This window comes from Lonchura striata, chromosome 5 (genome assembly GCF_050655825.1).
Source record: "Lonchura striata isolate lonStrDom1 chromosome 5, ASM5065582v1, whole genome shotgun sequence".
Taxonomy (NCBI): Eukaryota; Metazoa; Chordata; class Aves; order Passeriformes; family Estrildidae; genus Lonchura; species Lonchura striata.
The window spans coordinates 26,353,222-26,375,112 of record NC_140707.1 but is presented as its reverse complement, the minus strand read 5'-3'; the positions used below and the strand labels follow the sequence as shown (position 1 = coordinate 26,375,112).

The following is a 21,891-nucleotide window of genomic DNA, read 5'->3' as shown; positions in this document are numbered from 1 at the left end:
CGGCGCTCGGCCAATCAGAGCACGCGGGCGGGAGGGGGGAGGGGGGGGCGCGGGGCCGCGGGCGCGCGCGAGGCGAGCGCGTGATGCGGGGCTGGGCGGGGCCGGAGGGGACGGCGCGTGCCCGCGCCCTTAAAGTGACAGCAGCGCCCCTTTCCTCCTCGGCTCCTCCCGCGGAGTTTTCCTCGGTGACTGCAGCAAGCTCCGGGGCTGTGTGTGCTGTCCCTGCAACAAACAGCACGGAGAGCCGCGGCCAGCGAGCCCGAGGCTCTGGGCCTGTCCCAAACACCCACAGCGGCCTCACCGTGCGGGCGCTTCGTTCTCATCACAAAGCCCGGGCTGGTTCTTCTGTCCCTGGGTGCAACTGGAGCAGCTCCAGCACCTCGCCTCTCTGGCCTGTCCTCAGAGGTCACAGCCGCCACAGCGTTCCAGCTGGGTGGCCTGTCCCACCGCGTCAGCGATGACTGAGCTGCCTGCGTGTCCCGGTTCCTGCCTCTGGCATTAAGACCATCCATGCTGGAGATGTCCGTGCGGTTGCTGAGGCTCCGTGCCCGGCCTGACAAACACGGTGCTGCTGCTGCTGCACCACAGCAAATCCGCAGCAAACGGGGTCGTGGCAGCGCCCTGACCTGTGCCTCAGACACGATTCCCTGTTCGAGCAAGCCAGGAGAACCCCACTATCAGCCCACTTCTGTGTGCATGGAAGGCTGAATTTTGATGTGAGGAGCCAGGCAATTTCAGCACCTGAAGCCACTTCCAGAATTTTAGTCATCTTTCACTTAGAGGTTTTTGGAAAAAAATTCTAACCTTTATCTCCTGTCAGGTAGTTCCCTTGTTCTAAGAAGTTTTCTCCAGGTCTGCACCTTGGATTTCTGTAACAACTAGTATTTGGAAGCAATGAGACCAATATTTTATAAACCAACAACTAGTCAATAGATTAGTGTTGGATTAAATAATTTACAGTAAGACTTCAAGTTACAGGAATAACCAATGAATCTTTAATTAGATACAAACACAGTAATTAAAAATGAGTTAATTTTGAAAGAACTGCAGGAATGTTATAGCCACTTGCACAAGCAAGCAGATTTGCTGAGCCAGAGGATATATTCAGTGGGATGTTCCCCTTCTTTACTTGGCTTCCAGCTCCCTTTCCCTGTTTCTCCAAACCAGTTGTTTTTTCTAACATCAGCAGGTTAACAGCCTCCTCATATTTCCATTAATCCTTAATTTTGGGACAACCTTATTCATGGTAGTGACTTTTTAAGGTCATGTATGCATGTATGCATTCATGGTAGTGATTATGTTTGATTCTCAGTGTTCCAAAGAAGAGCATCATGAACTCTGAGAGAAGGGCCTATCTGAAGGTATTCCTACTCCACACTTCTGTGCTTGCTGCTGGCTCATACCTGTCAAGTATTCTTTTAAGATTTTTCTGCCAATTTCCATTTTGTTAAAAGCCACTCAGATGCTGAGTACAAACTCCAAGCTTTGTCTCCTACAAAGATGCAAGATAGGTTTGAGATCTAGCTGCACTTTTCTGTGCTTGTATATCAAGGTAAACAGACATTTCAACTACCTTACACCTCTGGACTTTTAGTGCCTGTTTCCAAAGGCATTAAATCTCCCATGGTCCATGAAGGATTTTTGCTGACTGCTGTCTAACCTCTCATGGCACAGTGCTAGACTCCATGACTGTGGATAAAGCATAATCTGTGGAGTCATCTTGCTGTCAGGTGCTGTTGCCCTGCAGAGAGCTGCAAACAGATATCTGCTGAATCACCCTGGCTTGATTTAAGCAGCCAGCCTCACATGCAAGAGCTTGGAGAACCAGAACTGAGGGAAGGGATCATGCCAGAGCTACCAGATAGATGCACTTGACACTGGAGAGCAAGCTTAGGCTGAGATCTGTAACTGGCATTAAAACTGTCTGTGTCTTCTGCCCTTGAGTGAGTATTAATGGAAACTGCTCTCACTGGGTGAGATGCCAGACATTCAAAGCCTCATCTGAGATATAAGATTTCCTCTGTCAATGACTTTTCCTGCAGGGGAGGAAGAAGTTTGATCATTGCTAAGCAGAGTCTTGGCACTAAATAGCTGATGTGTTTCTTAATTAATGTGTTCTGTCTCAAGGCATGTTAAGTACTATGCATGTGGTACATATAGAAATTGCCTTGTGAAATCAGAGTGGAGTAAAATTCCTTCCCATACTTGTATGGTAGAAGTTCTGTGGTTAAAGAGGCAGCTAAAGTTGGTCCAACAACTACCACCAGCTGAGAATGCTTAAACTTACCTTTAACTTGTTTCTCTACATTTTAAGCTATGCTCTGTATGTGGCAGTGAATTGCTTATTTGCACACTTAATATGTAGCAGTGCCTTTGTGCAACAGGAGACGGCAAATAAAAATGTTAGGATAAACAGGTCAAAGAGAGCGTTATAAATGTAATCAGCACTCATCAGTTGAAAGTCTTTTAAAAGATTGGTGGCATCAAGTTCACACTGAACAATTCACAGATTTTTCTACCAGTGTCTGAGCAAACGGAGTGATGGGAGGAATTTGTTCTCTTGAGTGGAGCAGTATTCACATTTGACTAATGGGAATTTTCACATCAGAAAGGCTGAAAGGCACACTCTGAGCAAGAGACAAACAAAATTTGCTGCTGCCAAGTTTGGACTTCAGCCAAGGGTGCAATTTAAAACAGAAACACCACTCTTTTATCTTCTCTTGCCATCTCTGAATAAATTCTTTGATAGGTGGGAAAAGAAAAGCTCCATGTTGTCTGAGCAAGATGAGGTCTCTGTTCCAGAAAATTAAAATATTTTATAATTCTAAGATTTTGCTAGGAGGATTTTCATAATTTTCATAATGCTTAGAAACTCATATTTCAGACTGGCTTCTCTGAAAGTGTGTATGCATATATGACCATAAAAACAAAAAGCACATACAAATCCACCCCCCCAAAAAAAAATTTAAATGCTGTGTAGTCTATCCTCTTCCTTTTTCTGGCTGAGTGAGGCAGATGACTAAGACACTGCAGACCATTGCTGTTGCATTCCCTTCTCCTGCTTGCCAGGTCTCTCTCAGAAAGCAAGTGCAGTGGAATTCATTTAAGTGCCACCTTGAGGGATTGCCAGGGAATAGGTATTGTCTGTGCAACTCAGTAATCCCACAGATCAATTGACACACCCACACTGAAAAAGTAATTTTAAGCAGTGTGCATCCAAACCTGGCTGCAGCATTCTTTGTTTGCTACCAAGTTTTCCTTCGGCAGGATTTTACGCATACTGAATTAAAAAAAAAAAACAAAACAAAAAACATAGGGAGGGAGGGAGGGAGGAAGCAGTGTGTGCATGTGGGAAGCATACAGAAAGACCGGAAAATAACCTTTGGAAAATGTGAGTCTGAAATGCTCCCAAGAGCCCTGCAAGAAGAATTGTACCAGAAACAAAATGAAGCATTTAGGAAAGAAAAAGTGCATTTTAAAAAACCCTATTATTTTACATTGATATAATAATGCAATTGGATTAGGATCTACTGAAAACATAACAGGAAGAGAAAAACAAAATGTGGAGGCAAAAGCCAGGATTTTATCTTGGAGACATCATAAACTACAGTCCAGGACAGCCACAGATCAACAGCATTTTCTCTACAGTTAAATACTAACTCACTTTAAGTAAGTGCTAACTCAGATCACCAAAAACAATTCCTGTATTCAAATTCCTGGCACTATTTGACATTAAGTTGCAACTTCAGAAGCAGCATAGGCATGCCCCTTCCTTTCACATGCATCTTCAGGGAGCACTCTGGGAAGAAAATCTTGGTAATAGCTGATAATGCCAAAGGGAGTTGGGATCTAAAACGCTACAAAAATGGAACCTTTCCTCTTCCCATACCAAAGGATGGTTAAGTTGCCTGAATGGCCATGGCTGGCTGCTTAAAGTGTCATTGTGCAGTTTAAATATGCATTTATAAAATTGATTAGAAATTAGCAGAATAATCAAATATTGAATGGAAAATTAATTAAATTAGTAATAGGAAGCTAAAGGAAAAGCTCTGTAAACCACATTTCAAAAAGATGCTTGTGGAATAAAGATAAGCTCAATATTCTCCCCACTACACAAAGTTCACATACAAGTATTTCACAACAGATTTTATTTTCTGCACACAAGATGCATCTGCTTTACTGACCTTAACATGATGTATGTTTTCAAAGGCAAATACAGACAAATTAGAAAAAAACCCTACTAGACCCTTCTGTTACTCCAAATATTGTGTTCGTTCCTCATAAGGAGGAATGTAAATATAAAAATAATCAAGGAAAAACAAAGATGTTTAAAGTCTTAAAGAAAGGAACATGGCCTGATCATTGTAGCATGAACCTAGGAGTTGAGAAAACAGAGGTGTCACAGTATGAGTTTCTGCAAGTCACCTTGAGAATACTGAATGAATATAGTTCTGCAGATCAGACACTTGGCTGTTCTGTGCAGCTGCGAAGTAGGTGAGATATATTTTAGGATTTCATGAACTTTAGTTCATTTTGGAACTTCTGCCAGTGAAATGCATTGTTAGGCCACAAAGAACTCTCCCTGCAGATATAACGTGACCATACTGCATCAGAAAGGTTCTTATCTCATGGTTAAATCATCATGTTAAAAACATCAGTCTTGAATACAGGGCAATGTCTAGCTGTATTCCCTAACTGCAAATCAATCCACAAACTGTATAACAGTAGGAAACCCTCTGTTAATTCCCCATGGCTCTGAACTGGTAGTTAGGTACTGAGTACTTTGGGTAATCAGGTACTTTGGCAGGGCTCCTGTTTCCTTAAAGGGGGAGCTCCAAGGACACACCACCTCTGCCATCAGCCCTTCATGACTTTCCCACCTGTTTGTTCAATGCAGGTGCATTTGCCTTGTACTTACCCACTTGATTGCAATTGCAGGTTGATGATCTGTTCCCTTTTTCAACAAAGGGACTGTTAACTTCTACTATGCAAAGTGTTCTGGGTATACTTATGAGAGTTTTTAATAACAGCAGCTAGAATAAGTATCATAGTGGAACTACCCACTTTTCCTGCTTATGTAAAGATACTAAAGTCATCTGGAAAATGTTGTTCTTACTTTAGGGCAGATTACTCAGCTCCCATTTAGCAATAAATTTTTCTGACTGTAACATTGAGTGTTAGAGATCAGTATGCAGGACAAATCAACCAAAGCCTGAACAGCTAGAATGAACAAGAATCCTTATGTGGATTTGCTGACTGAGCAGCACCTCCACAAACAGAACTGGCAACCATATTTGCTATCATTGAGAAGAAACATCTTACATGTTGGCTTTTTTTTTTAATGATGGATTTTTATTACATTTCCAGATGACATTATTAACCCACGTAAACAGGAATTTTACTTTGCACATAATAGAAAGTGTAAACAGAAATTTGAGCATCAGTGTATGCTCACTTCTTCAATGGGAACCCAGCACTCGCCTTCTAAATAAAAAGTCCTGTTGTTTTCAATTTGCACTTCCATTCTGAACCATTTGTAGATACTCCTTGTGTAGCTTTTCTTGGGTTTCATAAAGTTTCTTTAGCTTCTTAATTTGTCCTTTGCTAAGTTCCTTGCCTTCTGTATCATGGGTGGGAAATCCCTGAAACATATTAAAAAAAAAAAAAGAGTATTTAAGGTAAGTTCTTGGACTCCTTTTGTTTTTATGGAATCATGCTTTTAATAAGATAGGGAGATAATGTCATAATGACAGGCTGTCATCTTACCTAATTTTAGTCACCTAGAAGTTTGACAGCTAACTTTGACTATTTCTCAATGTTCCCTTCCTAGCAAAACAAGAGGCATAAGGATGTATTTATCTTCTGTCTTGAACCACATAAGGGAAGCTTAGACCACTAACTTCTAGATGGTTTTAGTTAAGAGAATAATGACTAATTCTCGAACAGATGGTTAAAATAATATTTTAATCATACTAGCAGATTGAATTAAAGGATTAAAGCAAAAACAGTATGATATTTATATTCTTGATGGAGAAAGTAGGATCAGCATTTTTATGGACATTCTCCTTGGCTTGCAGGGGTATATTCCAATATTTATCCTCTCCATTCTGACTTGTCTCTAGGACTTGAATTTGTGTAGGTGAAGGGGAGAAGCAGAAGCAGGATCAATGACCCAAACCAAGTAGAAGTGAAGAAACAGTGCTTTATGTTTTCCAAGTAACCCTTTTATCCCCAAGGGGAGCAATCAAGAGCAAAGTTATGCATATAGCCCCTTCAGAGAGCCTTTGCCAATTGAGAGCAAAATAGTGGGCACAAGGGAACAGGAAACACAGGACCTCTCAGAAAGTATCAGTTCTGGAAGAGCTGGGCAGTTTGTACTTGCAAATGAATACCCTGCCTTGCACCAGAGTAATAAATCTGTGAATGAACATCAGACATATTTTGGGTAGGAATGTGTATTTTGCTTTGTAGTAACGGGAACCAAAGGAAATGTACAATGAATGTACAAAGGAACGTAGAAGGAAAATACCCTTGAAATGATGGCTAACAGAGACCTTGCTCCCCAGTGCACAATAAATTAATATATCACCTTTTTCTTCTCTCCTTCCCTCCTCTTGCTACATTAATAGCCCTCGAGGTTTGGAACAAGATTGCTATAAACATATACAAATAAGTATGTACAACTGGGGGAGGAAAACCCATCGCCCAAAATGAAAAGAAGTCTCTTACATTTTCATCAAACATGGAATATTTGTCAAGTTCCAATTTAAACATTTCATGTGGTGGAATCTTCATTTTTTCCAGTTTTGCTGCCTGTAATATAAAACATGCATTAACATCACAGTTAATTACTGACAACCTGTCACATATGTAAAAGGAAAAGTATATTATAATTTCAAAATCAAGGAGTATTCAATTCATAATTGTTAATTATGTGAAAAGAAACTTGAAATGAGGAACAACTCAGTAGGTCTTAGCTGTGCTTGTCTGGAGGAAAATCTGTTTTAAACTGTAGAGAACCACTTTATAAAACAGATGCATTGCAGAAACTCAAAATAATTTGCTTATATACCCCAAAAACTACATCTGATTCCTGCTAACTTGGTTCTTTAGTCAACACTAAGTGAATAGCTGCTATCATAAAGAATACTCAGCAATTAATCACTGCAAAGGGAACCACCTTTATCAAGTTTCTTGCTGACAGGAAAAGGTTTCTATGCAGGTTACAGAAGAATCAGATGCAGTAACTGCACTGAAAACAAACTGAACTCTCCCTTATCTGTAAACAAGCACATCTCAGAATCTTTTCCACGTAATTTTTGCTCTATGCAAGGGAATCGCCTTTTTGAAAAAATGAAAAAAGATACTTGGAATATATGGAAGATAAATGCTATTTATCTTGTTTTATCTCTGTATGTGGTGCTCTCTAAAAGTTTTCTTCCTCTTCTAACACAGGAATGTATTTCCTGTACTGTTAAAGTCATCAGCATGGTAAACAATATTTTTTCTTATGAGTTCATCTCCTCTGTCTACTCCTTATCCAAAGCCCAAAACCTTTGAGCTATCTGAATTGCAGTCACAGAGGTAAAACATTTCTCTGCTCAATCATAAGGAACAGGGGGTTTCTTACAGAGAAAAAGAAAAAAAAAAGGAGAAAAAGAAACCCTCTCACATATACCTATGATATTAGAAAGGGAATGAAATAATAAATGACACAAGCAAAATGTTCTCTAACAGTAACAAGCATGTAACTACTTTGTCAATTGGGTAATACTGTTTATAGACTTCTGTAATAAGTTTTTGCAGGCTTTAGATGTGTTTTCAAAAATAGCTTCTCTGTAAGAATTGAAAGTCCAAGCCTGAACTGCAAGACAAAAGTATTCTGAGCAGGAAATTGTAAACAAAAAAACCAACCAAACAAAAAAAAACACCAAAAAAAAAGAAAAAAAAGGAGACCTGGCTAAGGCTGGGCAGAGAGCCTGTATTCTAATGTTCTTTCCTGCACGTGACTACTACTGCCTACACGTTCCTTCAAAATGAGGTTACTTACTTCCTGCTGTTGTTTTTTCCTGGCTGCTTCTTCTTTCTTCCTTTTTTTCTCTTCTTCTATCTGTGAGAGGCAGTGTTAGTGAGTAAAAGGTAATGCACTATTCCATTTGGTTGTTTTCCACAAACCTGAGCCAGCTCCCCTGGATATCTAATTACAGACAGAACTGGCAGTATGACCTGCAGCAAACCCACCATGCCTTGTAATTAGGATTGTCTGATACTTCCCACTGTATGACTTTGATTTCATTTGCTTTTATTCACAGTTATACCAGTTTTAACTGTTCAGAATGCATTTTGCATGCAAAATCGATACCTATAAAAGAATACCTAAAATAAATTATCCTATCATTTTAGTGGGAAAACTGTTTTGCAAATGACTTTTAAAAAAAGACTGTATTTCAATGATATTTTAAGCTCTTGCTTCAAACTGTGAAGATATCACAGTTCCTTAAGCAGCAGTTGTATCACTTGATGTTCCTAGGGAAACAACTATCCAAATTTAGCCAATTTGCTAAAAATCCCAGCAGTTGCCCAGGAGAGACCTGTCAGTTCTGCCAGTACTGAATATAATGCTGTTTCCAGGGAAAATGGACTCTGGCTGCAGATCCTACCCAGCAGCTATAAACAAACTGCCTCCAAATGTCACTCTGAAGAAAACATCTGGAATTGACTAAAATGACTTCTTAATTCTCCCTTTTCTAAAAAACACCAACATGGAAGGAGAAATGTTAGAAAGTCTTTCAAAGATTTCTAGTCATGATAGAATTTTATTATTTGGTGAAATTGAAGATGGACATATGAAGTGTTACTTTTAAGCTGGACATATGAAGTGTTACTTTTAAATGCTACAAAGTCAAATATTGATGCTAGGAAGCGCCGAAAGCAGGGTATCTGTACGGGCCTTGTACATGTGAATTCAAATTCAAAAGCTCCATAGAGTAACATGAATTCTTGCCCCCACATCCTGAATATCTCACTAATCCATACTATATTAATTAAGATTTAGCGAGTACCTTTTTCTCCACATATCAGATTAATACAGACTAGTTCTATGGAAAATGTTGACTTCATGTGTAAAAACAAAAGAAGTCTGAATTAGCTTCTCATTGGAATTGTTCTTCTAGAGATTCTAGAATGCAATACTGACCAACCCCTTAGTTATATGAAGACCTTAAAAGGCAATAAAATAAAAAATCTTTGAGGTATTCACCTAGGTCCCATACAAAGTTTTTAAGATGCTGTTTTGAAAAAATTATTTTTTTTCCAACACACTTAAATTTTTTGTATCAATTTTCTTATGTCATCTTCCTTGTTGCTAGTCTGCTATGATTTTTCTTATGAATTATCAAAGAAATGTATAAATATCCATAGCTTCCAAATTAAATTTTAAAAATATGGGATGCTTAAAATAATTACCTTTTTCTTTTCTTCTCTTTCTTTCAATAATGTGTCCTTATCCACTAATTTAACCACAGTTGGAAGTCCTAAAGAAGCAAAAGGAGATGGATTAATTTCTTGATTAGTCGAAGATAAATGTATTCACTCTGTGATAATTGTTTTCTTTTTGCATGCTGAATGCAAATATGACTCAGTGGCTAGTCAAAAGTGAATAAGAAATTAGGTGCTATAGAAAAAGGTGAAAAACATTGCCATGTATGGTTTTTTATTCTATATATGTATTCCAATATACAGTTCTATAATATATATAATATATATATACACACACCATTATATATGATATATATTATGTGCCATTATATATAGTGCATATGAAATACATATCCATATATATATATATGGTGCACATATTATACGCTTTTGGTCTTCAGTACTTGAGTTTACTGGATGATTCTAATAGTTTTGACAGTTTGTTTTCCTACTTCTTAGGGAAGCAGCAGGATGATAAAAACAGCTCCTACAAAGTTTCAAGAGATAACTGGGTACCTTCATGATCTTCAAATCGAACTCCAAGTTCAGGCAGGATGTCATCCCGAAGAGCATCACTCAACTGCAGCACTTCAGTTACTACAGAGCATGAAAAATACTTTTAGTGAAGTAAAATTTGGCCAAAGTATAGTTTTATCCAGCTACACAGTTACTTAAGTTTCTTAAATACTTAAGAAATTGCCACTCTCTCACACAGAGAAAGGTCTTTCCTTTTAAAGTGGTAAGTAAGTCCTGCCTTATTTCAGCCACACAGAGAAACAGCATATTTCTTTGCAGGGATTTGAAAATCATAATTTCCTTCCAAGATACTCTCACTGTTCCTGAAGGGGAACAGAAAGAAAATCTAAGGCAATTCAGAATGATGCAACAATTCTGCAGGGTATGGTGGAAGAGTACATGACTCAGGAAGATCCTAATGGTTGCTATAGGATGTGCAATAAGAAAGGTTAAAAACCTAATTTTAGAAAATCACAAATTAACATATCCTGTGCTAAATCTAACAGTGCCCTTTGAAGGACTATGATTTTGTTAATTTGATAACTACATGTACATTTGTCAGAGGAACTGTAATCCCAACATCCTCCTTCTATTTCAAGCATTCTATTTTTACAGCAGAACAGAGAATTTTGGTTTGGCTTTCTGCATGGTGATGACCATTAGACATCATGGCTAATAATTTTTTCCCTTGCAAACTTACCAAACAGCCATTGATGACAGCAAATAGCTAAGATTTAGCTCAAGTATATGCAATCAGCTTTTAAGGGGAAAACAAATCTTCATACAGGTTGATTTTTTGGATGAGAAATTCTATCAGTTGAGAAGCAGCAGAAGAGTTAAAAGGGACTAAATTCATTAAAGAGACACAGTATGTTGCAGTTGTGAATTCAGTGGCATTTTTTATAGCAAGTCTGATATTTGGGAGGAACACTTAGATGTGCTTATAATGAACATCTGTTCTACCTTTCAGCAATTCATAGCTGGTTAAACCTAAGAAGTACTCAGGGTCTCAAAGTTATTATTTCAGTGGAAGCTTCCATCCAGGCAGTTTGCTAAACACTGCACACTTTGGTAGATACAAGTACCATCCTTGAGCCTTCATCTCCTCCACAATCCTCAGAGAGCTGCAAGTGAACAGCACTGACTATCCTAAATCCATAAGAAGGAACACCCTGTTTCAGTGCATGGCTGTGTTCTGTGGCTCTCTTTGCACAGGAAACCACTGCAGTGCACAGAACGTCTTCTGTCTGCCGTGAAGGGAGTTGTTGTTTCTCCTGATCTACAGCAGTTACACACAGTGAACCACAGTCAAGTCTGATGCAACTCTAAATCAGCCATTAAAATAAACCAGGGATAAGATTCCCTCAGTGGCTGTTGATACTAAAAGGTGTTGGCTTCATCAAGACTGTATCAGGAACACCTACTGCTTATTCACCAAAACAGCATCTGCACAGTTATAGATGTTCACTTCTCTAAAATAATGAATAATTGAAAGTTGAAGAAGAAGAAATCCAGCAAGGAGAAATATATAATGACACATACTATTTATGACAGGACACATCCTCTGATCAGTCCTGTCATGCAGAGGAGTCAGCACCACTCTTCTTAAGGCTGAGATGTGCCTGTTCTTTGCATGTGGCACCTCCTGAGCAAAAATGTCCAGGATTGGATAGGGGATTGTTTTGTGGGCTGTCTCAGGACATAAGGAGGCTCTCACTGAGGACAGGGACCAGGAAACCAGTGGAACAATGCCTAATCACCAGTGCCCACCAACACCCCAACAGATGGACACTCCTTGGGCCTGTGACTATTCTCCAGACTTCTTCACATTTTCTGTGAATTTCACACCAAAGAGTATCAGATGTGAAACAGATGTTGAGATGTTGTGAATCAGAACACTGTGATGGGAAGGGAAACGAGGAGCTTGAAAAGCATCTAGAGAATGGTTATAAAGATTAGCAGCAAAAGATCAGTGCAGGCAATGCTACAATGAGAGAGTTCTGGTCAACTCCTGACATATGTGGAAGAGGGCAGAAGGTGCAGAGGGCACTGTGAGAATTATTAAGTCCATATTTAATGCTACCCATTCTGGATGATGGTAACATTTTTGCAGAGTACATATATTTTGATTATTACTAAAAAACATAGCTTTAAAAATGGCCATTCTGTGAAATGTTTTGTAGATACATTTGGAAAGGGCATGTATGTGGATAGGGACATTTGTAATACTCTGCATGTTTTACAGAGCCACATGTGTTTTATTTAACATCTGAGAATACTTAAAGCAATGCTGATTGTTTTAAATAATATTTAACACAACCCTGCCAGCAAGAGACTATGATGGGGAAACTCCCTTTGCCTACAACCATGCAGAGGCAATATTCCCAGCCACTAATAAGAACAACTTTTACAGTAATTTAATGCTTCCTGCAAGCAAGAATTTAATGGGTAAAGGGAAAGAAATCTGTAGTATGTCAGTGCAGGTCCTGCCAACCACCACTCAGCTTCCATATATCAAATAGTTTAAAAGAAAGGTGCCTCCCTGGTCAAATTGCAGAGGTCTCCATACCCCAACCAAGCAGCCACTAGATTTAGTTTGATTCTCATTGTCCAGTGTATCTCAGGCAAAAAAAAATCACTGCCTTCCAAGTAGAAATTCAAGTGCCAGTAAGCACTTGAGCCAAGTGTGTTCTAAAAATGATCCCTGTGATATTTAAACCTTACCACTGCTAAAAGCAATGATCAATTTAGCTCAACCATCATAAAGCAAGGGGGAAAAAAAGCTTAATATAAACAAGTATGTTAAATACCAAAATACTAAAGCTCACGTTTTTGGCTGAGGATATACACGCAAACATCTTGAATTAATTCAAGTTATAGAAAATATTTACTATTGGAACTTAGTAATAAGCCTATTTCTCAGCATCAATTAGGCCTATAAGAGTTTGACAATAATAGCAAAGTAGTCACAATAGCAAATACAGATGTGTGCTTTTAATGTAAATCTATCAGCTTTAAGAAGAACTCCAAACAGTAGCAGAATGAGAGTGCTGTCTTGTCCAGCTGAATAGGTTACCAGACACCACAAGTAATTTTATGTTTCTGTGCAATATATGGGTTACTTGTATGTTTTATGCATTAAAAAATGCCCTGTTTTGCCTTCAAGTACAAATCCCAAAGTTTTAAGAAAACAAAAATCCAACACATGTTGAAGACATGTAAAATTCCACATAGAAGAGAAGAAAATAGTAAGAGCTCCTACATTAGGAAATATCAGCTAAAATCAAAGAAAGCTTAATGGAACAGCTTTTTTGACACTCTAGAGTTCTGCTGCCAACATACACAGCATGATCAAAGCTTTTCAGAGGGATTAAAAAACACACCTGAAACTTCCAGCAAACTCCCAGATGAATTCTCCAAAGAAAGCACTCAGTTATCATCGGGGGACCTACAATTCCAAGTATTCTAACAAATAATAGTGAACATCTTGGGCTGTTTAAATGCAGACACTATTATTGTGTAGCAATCTGCACTTTTAAGAAAATGCAAGCGCCCCAAGGAAGAGATCATGGGTACTTTCATACCTAGAAAGCAGGGAGTGCCCTAACCTAGAAAAACAGCAGCTACACCTCATCATTCCAGAACTTTTAGATTCCTTAGGAAATGAAAATTAGTTTAGCAGCCTAAAAAAGAATCCCAAAGAGACAGGCAGCAGAGATAGAAAAACTCACAGCAGCTCTGATTTAAAGATGCCTTACTTTTATTCTCTAAACAAGGAGAGACCATCAGCTGCTTCACACCCACGCCTCCATTCTCTTCCCTAGTTTGGTTCCTATGATCCCCAAGTCTCATGTGCAGGAGAAAGTACAGGAAAGGACAGAAAAGTCTCATGTATTGAGTGAATCTCACCTTTCTTTTCTCTGGCGATTTGTCGCACTCCTTCTCTGAACTCAGAAAGAACTTGGAGGTATGGCATCACTGTAGATTCAATCTGCAGGATTATTATTTCCACAGTTAACTAATCATCATTTAGATATAAAACATGTCCCTACCCACTTCATATTTATGTGCTGTTGGATGGACCTCAACCCTCAGGGCAGATCTATACATAAAAATTGTTATCACTCTACTGAAGTCAAAGAATAGATGAAAATTTGCATTAGTTGTCAATTTTCCTTTTGTGTAGATAAAATCAGCTTGTCAAGGTCAGCTTCTCCCCATTCATTTTTTACCTCCTTTCAGTTAGATCCATCACTTCCACAGGGTTATGCCACAATCCAGCTAACACTAATGCAGTGCAGGGATAAAAATAGCACTCAGATTGATTTGCTTCTTCATGTACTGTGTGTTTTTTTAGGCACAGCTGTTTATCAGATAATAAATAATACCACCTCAAACAGATATTAGTACTAATTTTCATTAGAGCCCAGATCTGTTCCTGAGATTTTAACTTATGCTAATTGTATAGGCAGTGCAATTCTCTATATTCCTGATACAATTTCCTCTCCCACAAAAAGTGGGGGAAGATTACTGCTGAATTATTTCAGGAGTAAGTAAATGCTAGGCACAAAATCTCAGAGAAAAGGTCCTGTGAGTATGGTCTCAATGGCAGTGAATAGCAGCAGCAAGCAGTTAATGAACAGCAAGAAAAACAACTACACATCAGCTACAAAAACAACTACAGATCAGTGTCTGCCAACGCTTCTCTGGAATCCCAAAGGAAAGAGCCAGGCCCTTGGGGGAAAGCCTAAATTAAAAATTTAATTACTCTGGAGGATGGGGGAGAGAAAAAGATGTCAAACTTTTGTCTCCTCTATAATTTCCACACATATTTCCTATCTGTTTAATCTCCATGACAAATTTCTGTGCAATTAAGGGACAAGATAGTCTGCTGTGCTGTAAAAGTACCCCTAAGAAAAGAACCCAGGAGTTCTGTTAAAACTTTTCATAAATGTGAACACTGCAACCAGCTTCATAATCAGATCCAGTGCTGACAAGTTTGGCCCAAGGAACAGACTGGAAAGTGAGGAATAGTCACATCTCCACTTCCCCACTGCACTGGAAATACCTCTTCATGAAAATAAAGTGGTATGGGGAAGCAGGCACTGTCACTACTTTATCAGTCATTTCAAGATGAAAGATTTTTATTTCCACAACAACTAACTTGAGAGAAATGCTGAATTCACTTGGAAAATGATATTATGGAACTGAGGTTTTCTGATTTCAAATCTCTTATGTCCCCTTTTCAAGGAAATTACTGACCCATGGTAATTAAGCTACTTTTTCTTTCAGCGCTTTTGAACTGGATTATGCCCTTTTTGGAGATATTGACTCTATTGGTTCTTTCATCTCTAATTTAAACAAGGAAACAACTGGTCTGACCCACAGCCTTCCGTAATTAATGAGAAGTTTTGGAACCTTGGAAGTTCACTTCCTTAATTTGTGCTAAGAAAAATAAGAATTTGTATGGAGGACTGAAAGACAGTATAAAACTTAATGAACAGCCAAAACATTTTTGATATTACATATTTTCATATTATAATGCTTAACACCAATAATGACCTGGGTGATAAAAACAAAAGCTTCTTGAGTGTAAGAGATGTTAGCACAGGATTCTTCTAACAATGGTGCTAACAGTGTTGCAAAATGTGGAATGTGTAAAACTTTCTTCAGAAAGGATGTTTTTTAATGTTTATTTTTTGTACTCTTTCAAGCCTAATCAACAAGAAGGGAGATGTAATCCCTGAAACAGACAGCAGCTAACAAGCAACCTCTAAGTGATGCCCAGGTGTTAGAAAAACAAACTATTTGTTGGTGGAATTGCCTTGTTAAGGTTTAGGGCTGGACACACTACAGTGACCTCAGACCTTAGGGGAGGTTAACAAAACTTGGGCAGAAGGATGGACCTCTGACAGTGGACACAAAGAATGCCACAAAGAATTCAGAAGCCAAAAGGACACTTGGCAGAACTTCCAAGATAAAGAAGAAACTCATAAAGCCAACGCAGCAACTGTGCTGAATAGCTCCCACTGGGCAAAAGGTCATTTCAAACACCAACTCATGGACCAACAGCCCAAGGAACCCACTCACTCAAAAGAACAGTCAGACTGAGCATGCAGACTAATTAGCATGGGAAGCAAGAAAATTATTAACCACGAGAAGATAGAATACAAATTAATAAGAGAATTACATAACTTGCAGCCAATGAACACTAGCTGCTTTGTTTGCTAATATGCATAAATAGTAAAACGTTTTGATAGTTGGTGTGCTTGATTTGTGGAATACCACTGAACACCCAGGCTTGCACAACTCTGATACAAATAATCAATGTTGCTCTTGAGGGTATAATTACTGGCTTGCTGCACATGGGTAACAAATTCAATTTTTGTGGACATGTGTTAGCACAGAATTTTTTTTTTTCTGCACAAGATTCTTCTCACTCTACTACCCTTGGCAGTGCTATTTTAAAGGAGTGAAATGACTTATCTTCAAGCTATCACCAATCCTTCCACAAAGCATATCTATTGGAAACAGTGCCTGAAGTTTTATTTATTTAAATTTATTTAAATAAATAAATAAATTTATTTTAAAAATAAATTTTAACTTTCCCTAAGAAGGTTAAGTGTTAAAGTTCTCCCTTTCTTCTGAAATTCAAAAAAATTCTGAGCTAAATTTAAAAATCACCATTGATGGGCTTTGTAGGCAATACAGAACATCTTCCTTATTATGTCATTAATAAAAAATTTCCACAGCACACGAATGTCAGTATTTACATTGGCAATTATGGGATGAGTGTTCATTCCCATTCTTCCAACCACAAGCAAGCTTGCCAATTCCTTTGATGAATAAGAAGTTAAGCTTTTTTTTTTTTTACACTAGAGATGTTTAATTTACTCCTCCTAAGGAGGAACAGAAAGGTGCACACCTTTAATGCATAAAAATATATGAAAAACAGCACTGATATGTCCATAAGAGATTTCGGCATGAACAAAGTGTTGATAGCTTTCACATGGAGTTATTTATCCTGAACCAGAAAATGTTATTTTCAGTTATTTTCTGCCTGCACCAGAAAATGTTCCAGGTATTCCAGTGCACATCAGCATTTTTATCAGGTACCTCTCAGGTATTTCCAGAAAAATTCTGCATCACAGCAGAAATGCTGGGTGACTAAAGCAAACAGCATTTGAAAGCCACATAAAAACTGTGGCTGCAAATGAGATCAGAAGAAAAGATTGAAATGCGGATAAAACTCCAGCTGCCTCCAGGCTGGTTTCTGGTGTACCACAAAGAAGTTTAATCAGTATAATTACATTTTTGAAACTACTTGGCATACAAATACTTGTAATGAGTCTTTAGACTGTAAGCATGTGCTGCCTGTAGTTCACATGTGGTTTAGGAAACAGACTCATCATTCAAAAGGCAAGATAATTCTTTTTCTGGTTGCTATACAATTTGTCTGTCATTATATCAAACAAACCTATAAAAATCCCAACTCTTGTAAAAGAAAAACCCTGCTTCCTAAGCCAATTAATCACATCAGATTCAAAAGCTAAAAGCAAAAAGAATGCAATTCAGCTACATATCAGTAATGTCATCACTCTAACCTAAGCTCTCAAAGGATACGGAGTAATTTTGTTTAGTGCATTTTGTCCTTCACTTACATTTGTGTTTTGACTAGTCCCTCCAACAGGAAAACCAATTGCATCATCACTTTCTATGGCACCAAAAATCTGGTCAAGGAAAAAGAAAAGATTGTATGCATCAATTCACAGGTATGTGAAAACTAAGCAAAATCACATATACTAAGCTTTCAAATAGTTCTCATTTAACTCAGAATTCACAACTCTGTTAAGATGATGTTCTGATTTGTAATTGATACATGCAAATTGATGTTCTGATGATGATCTGTAACTGATACATACATACACCATATAAAGCATTGGCTTTCAGATTTCACTTTAAAGATGTCAGATTTGTCATTCTGACTTCATATTTTTTCTACTGTCTAGTTTCTCTTGAATGTATTAGGGGCTCTCCACTATTCAACAAAACATTAGCTGAAAACATAATGCAATATGGAGGACTCAAAATTGATCCTGCTGCAGCACACACTGGAGTTTGGGTTGTTTTGGCTGGGGGGATGTGTGGAAGATCTCTAGTTTCCTGTAAGATTTAAACAAAGACTGTACAGATCCTCCCATACTTGAAAATACAAGTTATAACTGCACAGTGCAATAGCAGCCTTACTCCTTGCTGTTACATACCTTTAGCATTTGAGTGAGATAGGAGCTGATGTTTTCCAAAAGAAGTCTGTTTGGCATCTGTCTGGAAGATTTCTTTGCAGCAATATAGGAGTTACTCTGGCTGACTAAAGACCGCATTTCCTCTAAGGCAGAGCGGGTGTCAATATTGTCACATAGTGCTTCATGAATTGCTGCTTTCTTCTCATAAAAACTGAGAAGAAAAAGATTCTTTTTAACTACTCATGCCAAAAACCCAGCAATGTACTCCAAAATGTCTCTGTTAGAAGAGTAAGGGGACTAAAAATAAGGTAACTTTTTGCTGGTCATAGTTCATATTTGAAGGAAAAACATAGGAGCAAGAAAAAAGACATTATCATGATGCTGCTGTTTTACTGCTATGGACAAAGGCAGGCAGGATAATCTAACTGACAACAACTACCCAAACAAATTACAAAAAAATTTTCAGCACCTGGCCTTTTCATGCAAGTTTTTTTTGTTTGTTTGTTTTGTTTTGTTTTGTTTAAAGCAGTATTAATTGCTTATCTAGTATCTTCTTAGGCTTACTTTTTTTTTTTTTTACAGTATTGCTCTCCTATCCCTGTGTACCAGTCAGGTTCTCAGTTTAGTATCTTTCCAGGAAGGAGCACCAATTTGGAAGTTAACACAAAGTGATGAAGATACTTTAAGTAGATAGAATAAATTCAAGCAAACCTTTGTCATATTAGTGACACATTAGTAGGTATAATAAATAATACAACATATTAAGTACCATTTCATCACACAAAGGTTTTATGGTTTCAAACAATGTACTTTTTCCAAGAAAAAAATAAGTGATAGAAGAAAGGAGACAAAACTAAATATCCATGAAGCGTATCTTCTATTCCTCCCACTTCTTTATCCCTTCCTTTTGACCTCTCTATTACTTATTATGTCCCACCTTTTCTAAAAAAGGGGTTATCTCCACCAACCTCAAGTTGAAGATAAAATTTTCAGAGCATATCACTACACAGAAACATCTGCACTTAATCCTTCAATAGTAACATTAGTGAATACAATAGTGAACTGAACTAGGAAACAATTTTAGCACTGCCATGTAAGATGCTCCTATTTTAAATTTCAGACAAAACAGATGTCATTTAGGAAGCTATTTGCATTACAAATAATATTGGTAGTTTTGTTACAAAAGTCAAAAGACTGCAAAATTGCTATCACTGCCTTGATGACATATTTTCAAACACTGGCACTGACCTTTCATGGTTTTAGTCAGGTCATTTAACTTCTGTTTGTCTCAGATAGCTTACTATACTTTGAAATACGTAAAATACTGTTTTTCCAGTTGTAGCCACTGTAAATTATTGGTCACTTCTCAGAGAGAAGACAAGATTTTATGTAGTGAAGAAAATGACAGCTATCTAACAAATAAGTTCTTTCCCTTCACGTGGCAATGAGGCATGCCAGTGTACTTAACGTAAACGAAAGAGAATAATTTCATTTATACTTCATAAAGCTGTCCCAAGATTACAATGATTGCTTGTGAAGAATTGGGATGTTAAGTGGGAATGCTACAGACATAAATATCACTATACATATTGTAAGTGATATTGTAAGGAAAAAAGAATTAAAGATGAAACAACAATTCAGAGAGAAGTAGGAATGCTCCACTCACTTTTTGTTCAGCTCTACTTCTTGATTTTCCCATTTCTGAAACTGGCCTGTCACATCAGTGGGAGCTCGAAGAATATCCTTCACATTCAAAAAGAACTCCTGTAAAAGAAGAATATAGCTAGAAGTTGGTTTCAATTACACATAACCAATACTTACTAGGAAAGGGGTCATTATTTCTTAATGAGACTCCTAAACTTTATGGGTTCAGCACTGTTTCACCCAGGATCTAATGATGTTGCTCAAGACAACAAAACCCAATAAAATAATTTTGCATTACTCTTCAATCACAGTTGGACAGCAATTCATTTTTATCTCTTGCTCTGTTACCACATGATATCCTACAATATTCTAACACCAAGCTGCTCAGGCAACAGTTCTTATGGAAGATTTTAAAGTGTGTTGCTAGCAATGGAAGCTGAAGAATAAAATGGCTTTATTGCAAGGGCATCAGTAAAAAGTCGTTTTAACATAATCCATGACCCAAACCAAACATTTTACATAAAAAGCAGAACAGCTTCAGCCGGAAAGACCAAGATCAACAATCTCAAACTGTTGTGCAGTGTCCTTTGGGAAATGTGAGTTTAAATTATGGCTCCAAACCAAGCAGGGACAGGAACTGTGCCTAATCTCTCACACACCTGTAAGGCATAGAGGCAAAGGCTCAATGTTTGTTTGATTTACAGGACTTGAGAGTTTGATGGCAGCTAAAGAAGCACTGTACCATCCCACCTGATGAATTCAGAAAGCAAACCCATTCTGGGCATATGGCCTACATATCCTTGGAATTCTGTTCCTTGAAACATACATGGCAACACAAAGATTAGAGAGGTGCAGAAGAAGTGGAAAACTTACATTCATAAACTTCTCATATTGAATAGCTGACTCCATGGTATTATTTGAATAATCCAGTGTATCCTTCCAAGAGTGCATGAGGAAAGCCAGCCGTAACTGTCGTGCTAGCACAGGAGGTTTAAAATAAACAAGGAAAGTTTTTATAAGCTAAAACACTTTCATGAACTCCCATACTGTAGTGGCTGAGAACATAATCTTTAAATTTCTAACTATCACTACATCTACCAAAAAGCAAAACCACTATTATCCATACTGATAAAAAACAACAAGGATCAGAAGAACAAGGAAGCTATTCTAAAGTTAGAAAAGAAGAAAGACACCTGATGTTACCCTGAATAAAAAAATTATCACAGTCAGCATTCAAAATACATCAAAAACATGCCCATTCCAAAATAATTTTTACCTGTGTGTTTCTTCAGTGCATCTTTTATGGTAATGAAATTCTTCAAAGATTTGGACATTTTACAGCCAGCAATTGTTAAGTGACCAGTATGCAGAAAATACCGAACCCAGTGATCATTTTCAAAATATGCCTGCAGGAAAAAAAAACCCAAAGATCCAACACTTTTTACATACATATCATGAAGCAGGAAAACTTAGAGAATAAAATCCCGAGAATCAAAGCTCATGTTTACACAAAACACACATCAAGTTTAAAAAACTGGATTATGGATTTGTGTAAGCTGCAGTCAAAGCAAAGCACATTGCTTTATCACCGCAGGAAGATCAGCGAGTTCACCTCAGACTGGGCCAGTTCATTGTCATGGTGAGGAAATCGAAGATCAAAGCCTCCTCCATGAATGTCCATCGACTCTCCTAGAACGGATGCACCCATGGCAGAACATTCAATGTGCCAACCTGGACGACCCTGTTAACAAAAAGGCATTACTTGGTTACTGGTAACTGTCTTCCTCTCCTGCCCCTGTCTTACTCTCTCATGCTGTTACTAAGAGTAAAAAAGATTCTCAATCTCAGCTTCACAAAAAGAAACTGATTTAAAGATCCAGCTTGGCAATACATCTGTAATGTTTTGATTATCTTGCTTACTGTTCTTTTAAAAGCTACATTAATGTCTTTGATCACAAGGGGAAAAAAAAAGGAAACAGAATTTACTGCAGATAAAGCTTGTCAATTAATA

At 37.9% G+C, this 21,891-nt stretch overlaps 1 protein-coding gene across 3 annotated transcripts in view; it reads right to left on the bottom strand.

Moving 5' to 3' along the window:
• Nucleotides 1-3,561: 3,561 nt before the first annotated feature.
• CARS1 (cysteinyl-tRNA synthetase 1) overlaps nucleotides 3,562-21,891 on the bottom strand; it is a 33,997-nt gene continuing 15,667 nt past the window's right edge. For all 3 annotated transcript variants that reach the window (XM_021526746.3, XM_021526747.3, XM_085581492.1), the window contains 12 exons: nucleotides 21,493-21,621; nucleotides 21,157-21,286; nucleotides 20,754-20,857; nucleotides 19,903-20,000; nucleotides 18,258-18,447; nucleotides 17,655-17,723; nucleotides 13,903-13,984; nucleotides 9,994-10,074; nucleotides 9,466-9,533; nucleotides 8,051-8,110; nucleotides 6,730-6,813; nucleotides 3,562-5,642 (listed from right to left, as the gene is read on the bottom strand). In XM_021526746.3, the coding sequence (XP_021382421.3) occupies nucleotides 5,508-5,642; nucleotides 6,730-6,813; nucleotides 8,051-8,110; nucleotides 9,466-9,533; nucleotides 9,994-10,074; nucleotides 13,903-13,984; nucleotides 17,655-17,723; nucleotides 18,258-18,447; nucleotides 19,903-20,000; nucleotides 20,754-20,857; nucleotides 21,157-21,286; nucleotides 21,493-21,621 (1,230 nt within the window). In that variant the 3' untranslated portion in view covers nucleotides 3,562-5,507. The remainder of the gene's footprint in view (nucleotides 5,643-6,729; nucleotides 6,814-8,050; nucleotides 8,111-9,465; nucleotides 9,534-9,993; nucleotides 10,075-13,902; nucleotides 13,985-17,654; nucleotides 17,724-18,257; nucleotides 18,448-19,902; nucleotides 20,001-20,753; nucleotides 20,858-21,156; nucleotides 21,287-21,492; nucleotides 21,622-21,891) is intronic.